The 17,138-nt window shown below is 34.8% G+C and overlaps 2 protein-coding genes and 1 pseudogene across 9 annotated transcripts; 1 reads left to right on the plus strand and 2 right to left on the minus strand.

The window, feature by feature from the left end:
- Positions 1-780: 780 nt before the first annotated feature.
- LOC125421035 (F-box/kelch-repeat protein At3g23880) lies at positions 781-4,483 on the plus strand. Of its 8 annotated transcripts, none has more exons than XM_060811734.1 (3): positions 781-978; positions 1,908-1,951; positions 3,058-4,483. In XM_060811734.1, exons 1-3 carry the CDS (start codon positions 948-950, stop codon positions 4,291-4,293), a joined length of 1,311 nt encoding a protein of 436 aa, XP_060667717.1. In that variant the 5' UTR covers positions 781-947; the 3' UTR covers positions 4,294-4,483. The 8 variants fall into 8 exon arrangements, with proteins under 8 accessions (XP_060667717.1, XP_048323795.2, XP_048323799.2 ...); XM_048467838.2 differs by having other exon boundaries at positions 782-978; positions 1,908-2,040; XM_048467842.2 differs by lacking the exon at positions 1,908-1,951 and adding an exon at positions 2,823-2,950 and having other exon boundaries at positions 784-978.
- Positions 4,484-5,800: 1,317 nt separating this feature from the next.
- On the minus strand, positions 5,801-7,364 carry LOC107412411 (disease resistance-like protein DSC1). The gene is made up of 3 exons (XM_060811874.1): positions 7,146-7,364; positions 6,039-7,025; positions 5,801-5,893 (listed from the first exon to the last, which is right to left on the minus strand). Exons 1-3 carry the CDS (start codon positions 7,362-7,364, stop codon positions 5,801-5,803), a joined length of 1,299 nt encoding a protein of 432 aa, XP_060667857.1.
- Positions 7,365-8,422: 1,058 nt separating this feature from the next.
- Positions 8,423-9,527, minus strand: LOC125418221 (disease resistance protein Roq1-like; annotated as a pseudogene).
- Between the last annotated feature and the right edge of the window lie 7,611 nt (positions 9,528-17,138).

The following is a 17,138-nucleotide window of genomic DNA, read 5'->3' on the forward strand; positions in this document are numbered from 1 at the left end:
GTGGATTTGAAATTGAATTCCAAATTCAAAAATTCAATTTTATATGTTTGGGTAAAAAAAAAAAAATACTTACAAAATCTCAATGACAACTTGGTCCAGTGGTGAAACCATTGGCCAAGTTTAGGTCCAAACCTTGTTTTTGGTGAAATTCCCCCTTTCTAATTGTAATTTAGAAAATAAATATTAGGTAGGGTACATAAAAAAATGAGATTAAGTTTTGGTATTTGAAATATGCAAATATAAATCTATATGTTAGATTAGAGTCCCATCTGTTACCGTTAAGTTAATAAATCAAATTAGGATCCATCTGTTTCCTGTTAAGTTAATAAATCAAACTTAATTAAAATACTAAGACATTTCCTTTCTAACTAAAATTACTTTCCTTTTGTGTCTTTTATGCTTTGAATTGGTTCTCTTTTATGTCATTGGCTTCAATTAGATTTTTTCTATTGCAAAATATATCCCCGGAACTACAAATTTTGATTGAATTTCAATTATATCAAATTAAATAAGACCAATTGAATCAAAGTACAATATTTTAATCTCAAAAATCAAATTTTAAAGTGTAAATATTTTTTTGGAAAGTATGCTGGCTTTTTTTTTTTTTTTTTGTTTTTTTAATGTTAAACGGGACAATTTATAAGAAAACCAGGAAAAAATAAGAAGCCACAAGCCGCTTTTATAGTATATAGATATTTAATATCTTTATATATAAATACGCTAGGGTTTTATTTTATTATTATTATTATTTTTTTTTATGTTAAGTGGGACAATCTAGTGCCTGGGCACTCACTCAGTCTACAAAATATAAAAGGCTTTAAGTATTTCTGATTTCCGATTACACTCCCATATTCTAGACCGTGCACTCCCTCTCAACCTCAGTTTACATCACTTGTTCAGTTTACATCGAAATTTTTTGAAGTACGTAATTGGGGGAGGAAAGGTGGATGACTGGAATTATAGACCAAGGGGACACTGGTAAGTTATTAGATTATTGTTTTACTTTTGATTTTTTTCTGATTTACTGACATCTTCAAAAGATATTACTATCTCTAAGAATGAAATTGGGATCCGTGTTTACTGTCTTTAAAAGATAAATACAATATTCATATAACATTAGCTTCGATTCCATTGAATAACTCATATTATATAAATTCTCGCGATCTCTCTCTCTCTCTCTCTCTCTCATCTTTTATACTCTCACAGTCTTTCTCTCATCGTCGATCACTCTCTCTCTCTCTCTCTTATCTTTGTCAGCGATCATCGTTGTCTACGATCATCTTGCTGATTCGGTTGAAGGCTCTCAATTACTCTCTATTTCTCTTTAGTCCTCTACGATCTCATTGTTTTTGGTGCCTAAGTCACCAAGAACCAAATCTATTTTATCAGAAATCTTTCTCTGCTTGAAATTTGTGGAAAGACTGAGAGAGTGGTGGTTGTTGTGCAACGCGCGTGCTTACTCCATTGAAGAGCTCAAAGCTTTGCCTTGAATTTTACAGATACATTTTTTATTTTTATTATAAATATTGAACAATTAATTTATTTTCTCTCTCTCTCTTTTTTTTTTTTTTTTTTTTGCATGAGAAAAAATTTAGTGCAATTTTTCAGTAGTCTTTTTTTTTTTTCCCCTTTCTATTTTCCTCCCGATTTTTTTCCTCTCCTATTTTCTAACTCCAAAAAAAGCTTAATTAATTTTATTTTTATTTTTATTTTGTTCTTCTGTTCTAAGACCATATTTTTAAGATTTATTTGATTTCATTAGTATTTTTGAAAAATAAAAAAAGTCTAGTAGCAGAATCCTTTGAAAAGAACTCAAGGGTTAGTCAGAGTTTAACAAGAACTTAGAATTATTTATTATACGTTTTTTATGCTATTATTCTTCCTTACGTTATGCCTTTTCTGTACAGCGGAAGGAGACCATAAAATGTATGGCGTTTCAGGTTCTGAAGAGGTTGTGTTGAAAGAACCATACAGTTTTTAAAGAAATTGTGTTGAAAGAAATAGCATTCTATGGATAATTATCTCCCCACCAAATGCAGGGTAACTTCCTCGCAATAGCATTTTCATGTATATTATATATACATACATATATTTGGAAAATAGGCTAGGGTTTTTGATGTTAACTTCGACTGATTTATAATAGCCTAGCTTTACATTCGCATCCACTCTCTCAGTAGTGGCTTTACGTTCTCTGCCATGTTTTTTCACTCTTCTGGCAATCCAGAAATTAAACTATTCGAGAAAATCAAAAAATTAAACTATCTTCGAGAGCACAGCTTTGATAAGCTGACTTTAAGTTAGCTAAAGCAAAAAAGCACAGCTTTGATGACAGAGTAGCTTAGCTTGTGAGAAAAAGGTTGCTTTGTTTCTAAGCTGGTTTTAGCTTGCTTTTGTTTGTTGCTAGAAATAAAAAAGCCTTGTAAACGTAATCAGTCTTTCATGAATGAGAATTGAGGAATCTTTCCAGTAGATGTTTTTCTTTCGTTTTTTCTTTTTTTTTTTTTTTACCTCTCTCTTTCTTTCTTTTGTTCTCCTTCTTGTCCTTTAATTTAGGGCTTCACCTTTAATTTTTCCTTCAGAAATTTTTACTTAAACAGACAGATTCACAAATTAAAAGAATGAGAGAATAATGAGAGAATGAGATGGTATGAAACAGAGAAAAGCAAACCTATATGGTAGCTAGCTAGGTAGAGTTAGGAGCTAATACATCATATATACCAAACAGCAAAATTTTTTTTTTTTGGTCAATATAAAAGAGCAAATATTAAGCTACACACACATACCAGTTGTAGCAGGCAAAATTCTAACATATAATCATACAGCTTTAGTGGCAGGACATGGATTCTTTGACGTGCAGCCTGCAAGGCTATTAAGCTCCCAATGAATTACACGACAAAGAAAGAGCGAGTCATGCACAGATGAGGAAGGGGTTTTAGAAAGCTTTAGCAGTGTAACACGCAAAATTAATTAATCTTTTTTTTATATTATTATTATTATTATTATGTTCAAATTGTTTACTACCTCAATGTTGATTTAGTTTCACTTATTTGTGTACAGGGCGTATCAGGTTTTGAAGAGATATTTGTGTTTAAAGAAATTGAAAAGGTCGTGCAAGAATTGGTTATGATGTCGACAAGCAAGTGCAAGATGGAGGATCTTCCGAAAGAGTTGGTGATTTCAACCCTGTTACGTCTACCAGCGGAAGATCTTCGACGATTGAAAAGCGTCTGCAAGTCATTATACTCCATTATCACCAGTCGGCCATTCATTGAGGTACGCCGGAAGACAAGGAATTCTTATATCCTTGTCAAATACGAGGATCTTATCAGTAACAATCATGTCATCTCTTTACTTTGTGATGAAACCTTAGAAGTCGTTTATACCCAAACAATATTATCCGATACTCCATTAATGGATTCAATGAGCTCTAAAGATCGTGTCGTCAAGGTGGTGGGCTGTTGTAATGGTGTGGTATGTCTTAGGCGTATAGATATGTATGTCTTGTGGAACCCTGCAACAAGAGATGCAAAAATTATTCCAGATGGATTGTACAAAAGCAATCCGGATAAGAAAATGTTTCAACGTCGAGAGATGGGATTCGGTTTTGATCCCAAAAACAATGATTACAAACTTGTCTCAATCCAAAGATTGTTTGGAGACAATCGACGCCCTGTCCGTCCGTGCCAACAAGAGGTTGAAGTTTACAGCTTAAAAGCAGGTTGTTGGAAATTGCTACCAGGTATCTTCCCAACTTGTGATATTATGTCAGCATATTCAGTTGAAGGATGCAACGGTGGCAAAATGTTTTCGTGGTTGGTATGTAATGACGAGTATGGAGAACATGTCATGTCATTTGACATGAGCAATGAGGTATTCATAACAACACCTTTGCCTCCTTGTATAATTGAAAGAAGCAGTCATGGTAATTGTCGGAATAGCCTTATGTTTCATAATGCATCCCTTGCTCTTGATCATCGTGTCAAAGGTGGAAATAATCAAACAGAGACCCATAACATATGGGTGTTGGGTGAATATGGTGTTAAGGAATCATGGACTAATCTATTTACTGTTGGACCCTTCAAATTATTAGGACCGAGTATAAGAGGATTTTGGAACAACAATAAGGTTCTTCTCCAAGTACGCGGAGGTGGATGTCGTCATGATCTGATCTTGGTAGACCCTTCCATCCGAAAAATTAAAGATTTGGATATTCATGGAACATCACCGCAAGTGTTCAACTACCAAGAAAATCTAGTTCAAATTAACGCAACTCCTCCTATCAACTTATTTTAATTTAGCTATTTCTGTTTTTGTTTGTTGGTCTAATTGTTTTTAGTTTATCTATTTATATATGTTTTTTAGTTGGTCTGATTGTCACGGATATGATAGAGTTGATGTTAATTAAGTTTTCATGGATGTATCTACTATCTTGGACTCATCATTGTTTCAGGCTATATATCAATAAAGCTTTTATTGTTCTTTATATCTTTTACATGTATTATTCAATTCTTTTGGTTGGTATTACTGATATTTATATATACACAATTTTGCAAAAGTGTGCGAAGCGTGCAAAGTCGCCTGAATGACAAAATTCTCATTTATCGGAAGTTTTCCAAATTTGAGCAGCCACCAAGATTAAGCCATCTAAGACTAGTTAACTTACAACTGTCGGTGGGAAGATCCTTAGTCTTCTGCGGTAACGCAGAAGAAAGGACTGAAGATTTTTGAAACACCCAATTCTCGAGGGTACCACTTCAATCATTGTCTTAAATTTTAACCATCTTATAGTCACTGGACAGTTGCAAATTAAGGAGGGATGAACTGAACTACAAACTCAAACTCAAACTCAAACTCAAGCTAGATGTTAATCCTATTCAGAGACTGGATAGGGTTTTGAGTGAGAGTAATCCTTTAACGCCAATACAAGGGGAAAGTATGAGAACATGTATGTCATATTTTCCAAAATCACATTTTCAAATTGAACAAAAAAGAAATTCATAATAGATTACAAACGAATAATAATGCATAATAACAGATGACATATGAAATTGCCTTTTTTTTTTTCTCTTTTTTTTTTTTTTGGGTATTGTCCTTTTCTTCTTGCTTAGCATAAAAAGTTGAATAATTTGCTTGAAGCCTAAATAATATTAAATGTGAAATTGTGATGGAGGTGCAGCAACATAGCTAGGCAGCTCGGCAACTCGGCGGCAACATAGCTCGGCAGCTCGGCAGCAACATAGCTCGGCAGCAGCAGCTCGGCAGCAACACAGTAGCTCGGCAACAGCAGCTTGGCAGCAACAACAGCAAGCTCGGCAGTACCAGCAGCAATACAGCAGCACCAGCAAGCTCAAAACAGCAGCACCTTCATCATGAACAGTAACAGATGCTAAAACAGGGGAGAACAAAGTGCTGCAGTACCATACAAATGAAACCCAATTTAAATCTTGTGGTCGTTAGTTTGCATGTGCCAAGGTTCACGTGACCCAAATAAAAAATACACCATTTTGATCTTTCTAGAATAGTTGTTTAAAACGCACCGTTTTCATTTTTAGGTTTATATATGTAATAGTTTGCCACCTTTTGGGTAGACAATTTATCTTCTTCAACATATGAAGTAGCTTGGTGATCAAGCTGAGTTTCCAGCAGCTTCCTTTGTTGGTTGTTTGTGAATGGTAAATTCATTTTTCTTGTTTAATCGAAAGCTCCTACGTCAAATTGACAAGTTTTCTTTTTCTCTGTCAACGCGTGATTTTTTTTTTTTTTTCAATGGTTTTGGCATAAGAAGTAGAATAACTTGTATTTAACAAGGGTGATGCAAAGAATAACTTGTATCTGGAATTTCATTTCCTGGACACCAAATTCTTAACAAGGGTGATGCAAAGAATGGAAATTCCTGTCTCATGGATGGAAATGGATTTGAAAGCATTTAAACAATCATTGATCATGGACGAAAAACTTACATTCTATCTAAACAATATCTATATATATATATATAGAGAGAGAGAGAGTGATAGAAAGAAAGAAACAAACAAACTTACATTCTTAGCTTTTAATGTAGAAGCTGCCATACGCAAAATTCTGATATGTACATCAGCCATTATTCCCATGCGTGCTTCATGATCCAACTTCATACAATTGAAAAATTTTAAATCCAGGTTATGTTGGCATGCATCCGAATTTGCTAAAGAAGTTGATAAAGTTGGGAATTTTTCAAGTTTTGAGCAGCCAAACAAGGAAAAGTGTTCTGTATTGTTTAATTTATTGATGCTGTATGGTAGAGCTTTAAGCTTGCAGCAGTTGTCAAGGTTCAATTCTTTAAGCCCCTTTAGATTTCCAATGGAAGAGGGTAGCTCTTTAACTCTTGTTTCATCCAAATGGAGGAAGCGTAAACTTTCCAAAGGCTCTGATATTTCCGGAATGTATCTCAATTTTGAGCATCCAGAGAGAGAAAGAAATGTGAGAGCTTTTAGATTATAAATGCGAGTAGGGAGACTCTCAAGCCTTTTGCAACCTTTGAGATAAAACTTAACTAGACCAGACAGTTCGTCTACTGATGATGGCACTGCCTTTATCGTGGTTCCACTTATATCTAGCCGATTTAGAAACCTTGGAAGACTTGGAAACATGTCAATGGATGCACAGGCAAAGAGACTCAGAGATTTGAGTGAATCCATATTACTAGTGCTGCTTGGAAGATTCATAAGGGCTTTACAGTTGTGAAGATTCAAAGACTCGAGTTTGTCCAGAGATCCAATTGATGAGGGAACTTCTTTTATTTCTGTACATCCTTCCAAAACTAACTCTTTCAAATTCCTGGATAGCTCTGGAAGTTTCTTAAGTTTTGAGCAGCATCTCAGGTTCAAAGAACTGAGCTTGCAATGATATTGCAGAGTTGGAGGAAGTTGAAGCAAACTTATACAGTATTCAAGATTTATAGTCTCAAGGTTCGGACCGTGAGCAAGGTCTGGGATTTTAGTCAAGTGCTTAGAGTGACTAAGATCCATCTCTATTAACTTCCCAAGATCCTGCAATTAATATTTAAGAAAAGTTATCAAGGCAAATAATAATGGCCGTGATTGCTTGGCATAGCTCTTTTGAAATTCACACAATGTGGTATTTAATATCATAATTAAATTAGAGCATACCTGAACGCCATTCCAAAGTTCCTCAAGTTGGCTGTTAGGCATTTGAAGGATAACAATGTTCTCTGGACTAAAATATGATGGCAAAGATTTAAGACGATCTCCATCCCAATATAGATATGTAAGTGCATCAGGAAGGCAATGAAGACCTTGAGGAAATTTCAGTTTGCATTTCTCTTCCTCATCAAAATTATAAATTTTAAGCAACCTTAGATTATGCATCTGTGAGAAGATTTCAGGGCTCTGAATTAACTTTCATCTCAGATGTATTTAGGAATATGCCTTCAACTTTTGCAGATCCCTAGAAAATAAATGAGACATATAGTAGCATACAAAAACTTCAGTTAACCACTGGAAAACGGTATATCTGGTACCAATTTTTTGTTGCTCATAAAGAAAAGAAAGAAAAGTCCAACTTCTTTAAAAGGAAAGTCAAGCATCTAGTTCACTTACCCTGTTTCTTTTGAACACATCATGGATATTCTCAGTTTTCCATAATCTACTACGGTCTCCAGGTTGTTTAATAGTCTTCTCGGACAATTTTTCTACCCATTTCTTGCAGCTGATCATGCATTCACAGCTTATTGTTGATGATGGTTATGAGAGACTTATCAATCAAACTTTGTATTACTGTGCTTGCAAAGAGGCCACAACCATCAAGTATTCTTTCTAAAAAATTTGTATCATATCCTTTGAAGAAACATGCAATATCAAGAAATATATCTTGCTCCTTATCATCTAACTCACCATAACTTATTTTCAGCACACTTTGAATGTCCTTTTTTGGAACTGCTTCCAGTTTATCCAGTGCACTTTCCCATTCTTCTTTGCTTCTCGAATAAAGGACAGAGCCCAAAACTTTAATAGCAAATGGATTGCCACATGCATAATCTACCACCCGTTATGAGAGTACCAAATGCTCTGTTCCCACAGTGTTTCCCTTAAAAGCATTTGAATGTAAAAGATCAAAAGCATCATAATCGTTTAACCCCTCAACTCTGTAAATGTCATCAGCTACTTGCCTTAGTACTTGCACATTTCTAGCTGTTACAATTATTCTACTTCCATAGGCAAACTGATCATGATTCCGAACTAAAAATTCTATCTGACTTGAAATATTGACATCATCAACAACAATAATTGGCGCAATCTGTCTTTAATAGATGCGTATTCAACAAATGAGGAGCCCATGTTTATTTTTTCTTCCTCTTAACAGTTTAGAAAAAAGCTTGTCTCTTAAATGTTTTATTCCATGTTTTTCTGATTCTTCTCCAACACCTTTCAAATTGATAAGACAATTGGTTAAGTACAGCACCAGCAAGGGTGGTATTGCCTATACCACCCATGCCCCAAATACCTACAACTCGAACATCTGGGGAATCCATACGTAATAAGGACTTGATTTTCTTTATACGCTCTTCAATTCCAACCAGACCCTTTACTTCACTTATTGACAATTTGTAATTCAACTTCTTCAAAATGTCTTTAACAATTCCCTCAATCAACTTGGACTCGGGCCTACCATAAAAGTAATTAAGATACTTAGAGAACATGTTAGGAATATATACATATATCTATATGGCAGGGGAAAAAATATGAATAATATAGGTAGACTAACCGGGATGATTTTCTTGTAGAACGATCAAAGGTTCTATGGGATAAATAGAAAAAAAACTAAGTTTTAGAGAGTTATACATACTTGGTGACCAGTGAATCCCACCCAGATAGATTGGCTGCTTCTGTCAGAGCAGCCCTCCATTAATGCACTTTGTTCATCCTGTTCTGGAAACGTTCTTCAAGTTTAGTAAATGCAACTGCATAACTGCCCTTCTGTTTCCGTACATGGGATGGATCTTGGCGACAAAAAACAGGTATCACAATCTGTCCTTTTTCCCTGCATTCAAGAATTTGAACAAGCTCATCCAAGCACCAAGTGGAAGAAGCATAGTTTTCAGAGAAAATGATTACTGAAAGCATTGCTTCCTTGATTACTTTCACAAGTGCTGGTGAAATTTCATCACCTCTCTCAACTCTGTCATCTATGAATGTATGCACCTTCTTCCTACATAAAGCTTCATAAAGATGGCTGGTAAAGTTATCACGGGTGTCCAGTCCCCTGAAACTAACAAAAACAGCATACTTCTCTTGGGGACGCATATAAGAATAAGAAGAAGAAGAAGAGGAAGCCATATTCAAACACTGCTAATCCAGCCAGAACTATGACAAAAAATGCCAAACTAGTTCAACACAGCCAAACTAGTTTAATTTAAAAAAAAAAAAAAATGAAAAAGCACCAACCAGAGGTTAAATTACAAACTGCTTGGATTTTCTTAGATACTTCCTAGCCTCGTTTATTCAGAGAAAGAAATTTAGTTGAAATTACAGTGCAACTTTAATTAGAATATAATATGATGTTGATGACTTTTTAAGTTGGGAAACTTGCTAAAAAGAAAAAAAGTAAAAAGAGAATAAAATTTATAGGACTTGAGAGCTGTTGAAATCAAATCCCAACGAACTAATTAATCTGATATTGCTAAACAACAAATTACTAGTCTAGGTTTCAGTGACTGTGAATGCCTGTCGGCCATGTGCCAATAAATTAAAGAAAGACGCTAATCGCATCATCTCTTTTGGTAGGCCGGTGGATGCATCTTTTTCTTTCTTTTTCATACACAATACGTGCCTTTGCATGGTTGAAAGTGATAGGATCAATTTTCTTTTTCAATTTGTTTATGAATCTCCATTAGTGTCCCATATACCCCGGGTTTAAAAATCAAAATCCATCCCTTCTTTGATTAAAGAAACTAGAAAGGCCCATTAATTGGTTAACATTCTTAATTAATACTATTAGTGTTTAGGAGTTAGGACTACATAGGATAATCCAGACCCTACATACTTGTCAGATATATGGTCAAAAGTGTCATCAGCTAATACCAACGACTAGGTTACACTGGTACAAATGTACGTTGAACATTGTAATATATTGTACGTGTTTTCCAAGTATTATTTTCTTTTTTTTCTGCAATTTCAGAAGAGATAGATTAAACCCATTTTGAAATAAAATAAAATAAAAAATAGATTATACTCTTTATTTGTTTTTAAATACAAGAAATGGAGTGTACAACTTTGTTGCAATGCACATGACAAAAGCGCAAACAGGCCTAGCCTTCAAATATATAATTCATTGATATGATGACGAGCAGCTATTTTCCCTCAAAACAAAAACCATAATCATCCGGTGCCCCTGCTTAATTAGAACAGCAAATATTTGCCTTTGGCTTCCATTAACAATTCTTTGTTTCGAGTACTACATAAAACCAGAAGGCTAATAAATATAATGAGAGAATAGTAATGCTATATTAAAGAGATTAAAAGAAGAAAAAGAAGAGGAACGCATATTAATCTCCTTCAAATCTATATGTTAAGACATGCAAACTGTGATTATGGACATTGAGAAAGACACGTCACAGACACTCCTTTCGAAAAAAACTTGCAATTCAAGTTAAAGTGCTTGGCCTTGCTTAGGTAACTTCATTGTTCCTTCAAGGAAGAAGCAGAGTACCTTTTAGTATGCTTACCACATACGAAATAATTAAAATTGCGAGTATAAATTCATTTGCGTAATTACCAAAAATAAAAATGTAAAGGGAACACAGTTCTGTGGACTTGAAACTTCTTGAAATCTAAATCCCAGTAAACTAAAAATAATCTCTTTCAAAACAATTAGTGGAATCTGTTCGACTCCCCCTGTTAAATATGATATTGTCAATGTAGGCCATAAGGCAATAAAGATGCTTTTTGTTGCTTTATTTTTAGGCCCGTGAAATTTTATTCTTTTTTTTTTTTTTTTTTAACAAATATATGAAAGTTTCTGATCATACTCCATTTTCTATATAAGTATATGTGCCTCTTACTGAGATTAAAGTTTTGGGATCTTATCCTTTTTCATTTATTCATGAATGATAGTTTTCCACAGCATTCTTATCACCTTCTTTTATTAGCGCTGTTGGACTCCATAGGATATCTAGACCATACATACTGTCTAAAAATATGCTTCAAGGACCAATCTAGATCTTTCATATGAAGGAGTATTTTATAGAGTTTACCCTGAGTTATCCTATTCCTATAGTTTTAATCTCTCTAGTTCGTTGTTAACTGTTTTAAGTTCATCAAGAATAGTTGGACTGGAATTTGAAGGAAAATATTTCGAAGGGTATCGTTACTCATTACTAATGGAGATATCTAAGTCATTACTAAGTGTATCAGGAAGGGACTTGAGAAGATGTACTATGCACTACTTGATATAACCTTTGAGAAATCTCAGATTATACAAATTGAGAAGACTACTAAGACTCGTCAAATACACATGGAATAAGCCTTCAACTAGTACAGTTCTCTGAAATCTAAATGATCAAGAACAAAATGCATATGAGATGTAGAAAAACCAGTGAAGGAATGGTGTTCTCTTTAGAAATTGAATTAGTCTTTTATTAATAGCACACCTCAATCTATTTACAATTCTATTGCAAATATTAGAACCATCCAAAGAATCAATTACCTGCTGTCGATTGACTTTTCTTTCATTCTTTTTCAGCTTTGCGTGAAAATCAAAAACAGCAGCATAAGATCAACATCATAATTATTATTTCTTCCCTAATTATTTTAGGATGTGTTTTCTCTTTTTCTTCCTGTTCCTCGTCCAAGTAATAGTCATCAAATTCTCTTAGGGTTTGGTTTGCCATTTCTTTGTCCTCATCGGAACTTATAAAACGCATAGTCCTACTTACACTGCCACTTCCCCTGCCACTGGCTTCAACTCATCCGGAGTCTCTTAGCTATAATGACATCAAAACTCTCCGAATCCTAGGCATATATAGCCTATACAGATAACCTATGTTATTTTGTTGAAGTGCCTCGATTATTTTTGACATTATGAATGCTGAGGAGGCAGAGGCTGTGGCCTCTTTGTAATTTCCTGTTGGATTCTTTTGGCCTTAATGCATTTTTTTTTTTTTGGGTAAAAGGCTTTAATACATTGGTATTTACCCAAAACATATATGTATGTCTGTGTCTGTGTCTGTGTCTATGTGTGTGTGCATATATACGGGCATTGTAGAACTCTGTATACATATGTATACACACTATTTCTCTTTGTAGAACTCTGTATAAATATATATATACACACTATTTCTCTCTTTCTCTCTCTCTCTCTCTCTCTCTCTTCTAAAACTTGATCATGGCAGTGAACCATTTACATGTTTTCAATTCTAATTCTCTGCATAACATCATATTGTCAGATTGAACACTGTTTTGTATTTACATGATATTCTAAAGTCATAGTTCGTACGCAAGCCATGAGGAAAACCGAGGTCAATACTCAAAGCAAAATAGATGAAAGTACAACTTCAGCGATAAATGCAACTTAAGTCTTTATTTTGGAAACCTCGCAAGCAAAAAGTATCTTCAACTTCCACCATTAAGAAATCCTAACTTGATCAGAATTACATCAATATACATGTATAAGGGAGTGTTCATGAACCAAGATATTTCATAAAAAAAAATCTTTGACAAATAATCTTAGTCTGAGCAAATATATCCAATTAGAGCATCTCAAATTTATCACAAACTAAATTATATATATGTGAACAAGGTTAGGTTCCAAAAATAGGACTAACTTGATTGACACTTTAGGATGAGGCTTATCGGATTATTTACAAGTGGTATTCTAGACATGACTAGGCTTGAACCACCAACTGACCATGACTCACTAAAGAAAGTAAAGGTGTCTTACAGGACACAGTTCAAATGAACATGATGGATTGTAGAGTCTCATTTCGATCATAGATTGCTTTAATAATGATAAGAATAAAAAATAAATAGTTAAAATAGAAGGACCGTAATAATATGCATACTAGATGGCATAAGCAATTGACAAACTTTCCTTTCCTTTGCTTTACTCTGGTGTTTTTATTCTCCGTTAGCACAACAGAGTAGAACATTTTTCATTTAATGCAAGCCAAACACAATTTAAGTTGGTTTTAGAGTCCAAAAGAAACATAAGAATCTAATTAAAGCTTAAATCGACACTAGAATGATGAATACGAATCACCTATGTTGGTATACAAAACGCAAGATGATTTTTTTCTATTTTCAAATTCTCTTAGGATATGGTACATCATCTTCTTCTTCATCAAAGTCGACAATAAACACATTTCCATTGGCCTCAAATGTGAAGTCCAGCTGCACCACACTGCACCAACAGTGTGAAACCAACAGTTCACCATTTTTTACAATAGCCATTGCTGCATTTAACACCAAACTCCAACTTGCTCAACAATTGTGGGCAATCGCAACGGTCGGTGCTAAATGTCAGAACCGATTGAAAATGGTGAACATGCAGCCAAATTTGTGAGCCTATAAATAGGCTCCATCCCGTAGTTTTCATTCAACCCATGCAACCTCAATATCACCCAAGTGAGGAGTGTTGAGAGTAGTGTTTAAGTTCCAGAGAGAGCTTGAGAGAAGAGTGAGCAATTCCAGAGAGAATTTGATAGTGTAAAGAGAGGTTCCACGTGAGAATTCTCCAAGAGAGAAGTTTTTATTTTTGTAATTTTATTTCCAAATGAGTAATAGAATTAATTTTTATTTTTCTTCTCATATTTTTTCTCTCAAGTGGTCAGAGAACCACAACATCAAACTCATTCCGGTTGCGTCTTTTAGCTTTAGCTGCTTCTACCGTTGGTTTCCTAACATGATAAATGATAGCAAATCACTCTGCATCTATTGGGCATATAATAAGCCGATCCCACTCTTTTTTACAATTGAACTTTTTTCCTGACCTATTAGTTGCATTGAATTTAAATGAGGCATTCCAAACAGAGAACCAATAATCAGCTTTTTTCTCATTAAAATCCTGAGAGATACAGGAATATGTGATCAGAATTCGCAATTCCTCTTGTGTCATTATCGTTATCCCATCCATTTACACTCAAACAAAAATGGAGGTATTGACCATCATTTATCTTCAATAAGAGATGGTATGAAATCCACAGACTCCAACAAACAAGGCAATCCTAGAATGCAACAACAGCGCATAGAGCAAGACCCAAGAAGTTGGTGGCCAATTAAGAGGAAGCTTGATATTCATTGAAGACCACTGAGTTTGGAACGTAAACCAATCAAGAATTTCATTTCCTAGACAAGAAACTCTAATTGAAGGCTATGAAATCCTTGCATTATGGATGAAAATAAATTAGAAAGCATATATATGGATTTGTTTGTGTGGTGTATGTGTGTATGTATATATATACATATAGAGAGAGAGAGAGAGAGAAACATACACTTTCAACTTTTAATAAAAAAGTTGCTATATGCAAGACTTTCTTTCTGTACATTAGCCATTATCCACCTACATGCTTCCTGTTCCAATTCCAGGCAATTTAAAATAAAACTTTTTAAATAAAAGCAACCCTACCTTCTTCAAAAGGAGCTGGAATCATGGCAAGCAAGAACTCTACAGTGCCTCTTGGATGTAAACAATCGACTTTTTCATTACAATGAAAATGTTACTTTCATTAAACTTGTATGACATATATACATGTATACACTTGTACGTGTGATTGATTCATCATAAAGCTGGACTTCCTGCAAAGGAGTAAGGTTTTGAACTCCAAACCTGAATTCAATAAGTTAAAGATATATAATAGATATAATCACAAAGTGAACAAAAGATGTTAACCGTATTGGGAAACAGCATAGGATTTGAGTGAGTCTGCTAAGTGCTAACAACTATGTGAGTAGCAAGTGTGAGACAATAAGCCCTAAGAAGTTAACAATAATTCTTCTCCTCTGTTATTGTCTGGTCCTCTTTCTGGCTAAGCATAAAAAGTAGAATAATTTGCATTTAATGCATACTAAATATGATTTGGAAACTATTAGTGTGCAACAAAGGAAATTAAAAAAAAAAAAAGAAGGAAAAACTAAGCTCAAATGGATACCAGAATGGAAGAGAATATGACTTGCCTCTTAGCATTCGGTTCATCTTCTTCTTCTTTTCTGTTGTAGAAAACCATTCTGTTTGAACGCATTTCGACGTCTCTGAGTACCTTCCACTATTAGTTCCCTGCCATCTTGATCAATGATACCAAATCTCTCCGCATCTTGGGCATATAGCAGGCTAAACCCACACTTTTTGATGGTTGAACGATCAATATGTGTGAAGAAGTAAAATGAGGAATAGTAGCTTTCAGGTTGCTTACGAATCTTGTCAAACATGCCATGGTCATACCACATGAACAAATGATCTGAATTCACAACTCCTCTTGCGTCCTCATCCATCTTCCAGCCCTTCACAGACCAACAGAATATGTTTGATCCATATCCATAATTTTTTCCCCTAAATGAGAAGTAGAATAAGATAGTTAGATCCCCACCATCACTGGTAAAGTTCTGAAATCCTACAACAGCACATAGAGCAATACCTAAAAAGTTGGCATCATTCCAATTTAGAGGAAGCTGGATATTCATCATTGAAGGTCCATTACATTGGTAGGTGAACCACTCAGGAATTTCGTTTCCTGGACAACAAATTCTTATTGAAGGTTCTATATTAAAACGAAATCCCCGTTCTGGTGGGAATAGTGTTTCAATTTTTAGTGATCAACTTGCCATACGCAAAATCCTCATCTGTGAATCAGCCAGTATCCTCCTACATGCTTCTTGATACAATTTTAGACAGTTAAGAAATGAAAGGTCTTTCTTGTTGATTAATTTGGATGGAATACCGCTGCCTTCACATTCACTAGGTATTCCATGCATTTGGTCGTCGTAAGAGGAAATATGTGAAATAACACTTAATATTTTAGTAATGCTGTCAGGGAGAACCTCAAGGTTCTTGCACATAACCAAGTTCAATTCTCCCAGCTGGCTTAGATTTTCAATCGAAACAGGTAGCTGTTTTATTCTTGTTCCATCTAGATGGAGACAGTGTAAACGTTCCATTGGCTCCCAGATTTGTGGTAAGTATTCCAGTTTTGAGCAACCAGATAGAGAAAGAAAGCTGAGAGATTTTAGATTACAAATCCTAGCAGAGAGACTCTCAAGCCATTTGCAATCTTTTAAGATTGCATTTAACTAGACCAGCGAGCTGATCAATGGATAAAGGCACTGCTTTTATGTTTGTTCCACTTAAATATAACTCACTTAGAAATCTTGGAAGATTTGGAAATGTGCCAATGGATGTGCAGCCAGATAGACTGAGAAATTTGATGGACTTCATATTACATATGCTCCTTGGAAGACTTATAAGGTCTTTATAGTTCTGAAGATCCAAGGACTTAAGTTTGTCCAGAGATTCAATTGATGAGGGCAGTTCTCTTATTGCTGCACATCCCTTCAAAACTAAGTCTTTGATATTCCGAGATAGCTCTGGAAGTTTTTCAAGTTTTGAAAAGCATCTCAGATTTAGAGAACTAAGCTTGTCATTGTATTGGAAAGACGAAGGAAGTTTAAGTAGGCTTCTAGTTAGAATCTCCAAGTTTGAAGCGTGTGAGAGATCTGGGATTTGAATCAAGTGCATAGAGTGACTAAGATGTCAGGACCCGTCCCTAATCTCAGGGAAACCCTATCGGACCCTCCAATGGAAAATCCGACAGAACCTCCCCTAAGGGTTGGACTTACCACAATTTCCTTGCACTAAAAATATACTTCTATATATACCACCTTATTCCTCCCATCTTATTACAATTTAATTCCACAGATTTGTAGCACTTCAAATGAACAACAAGGAATCAGTGCGTAATCAATTAAATAATACATCCAACATAGTATACAGAGTATTAATAAAGGTCTAAGTGTAATAATTAATACAACAGAGTATAAAGAAAATTATATAATAAGAAATGAGAAAAAAACAGACTTCTAGGAGTTCCAAGAACGATCAAACTGTCAAGCTCACCCTGATCGAACAATGTCTACCACCTAAGCCTAAGGGAACAA

Source organism: Ziziphus jujuba, chromosome 10 (genome assembly GCF_031755915.1).
Source record: "Ziziphus jujuba cultivar Dongzao chromosome 10, ASM3175591v1".
NCBI classification, from domain to species: domain Eukaryota; kingdom Viridiplantae; phylum Streptophyta; class Magnoliopsida; order Rosales; family Rhamnaceae; genus Ziziphus; species Ziziphus jujuba.

Coding starts and splice junctions, on each gene's coding strand:
- LOC125421035 (XM_060811734.1), top strand. CDS start 948: ATGACTGGAATTATAGACCAAGGGGACACTG. Junction 979..1,907: donor TATAGACCAAGGGGACACTG/GTAAGTTATTAG, acceptor TTTTCTGTACAG/CGGAAGGAGACCATAAAATG. Junction 1,952..3,057: donor GCGTTTCAGGTTCTGAAGAG/GTTGTGTTGAAA, acceptor ATTTGTGTACAG/GGCGTATCAGGTTTTGAAGA.
- LOC107412411 (XM_060811874.1), bottom strand. CDS start 7,364: ATGCATAATCTAAGGTTGCTTAAAATTTATAATTTTGATGAGGAAGAG. Junction 7,026..7,145: donor AACTTTGGAATGGCGTTCAG/GTATGCTCTAAT, acceptor TATTAATTGCAG/GATCTTGGGAAGTTAATAGA. Junction 5,894..6,038: donor CTACATTAAAAGCTAAGAAT/GTAAGTTTGTTT, acceptor TCCATGAGACAG/GAATTTCCATTCTTTGCATC.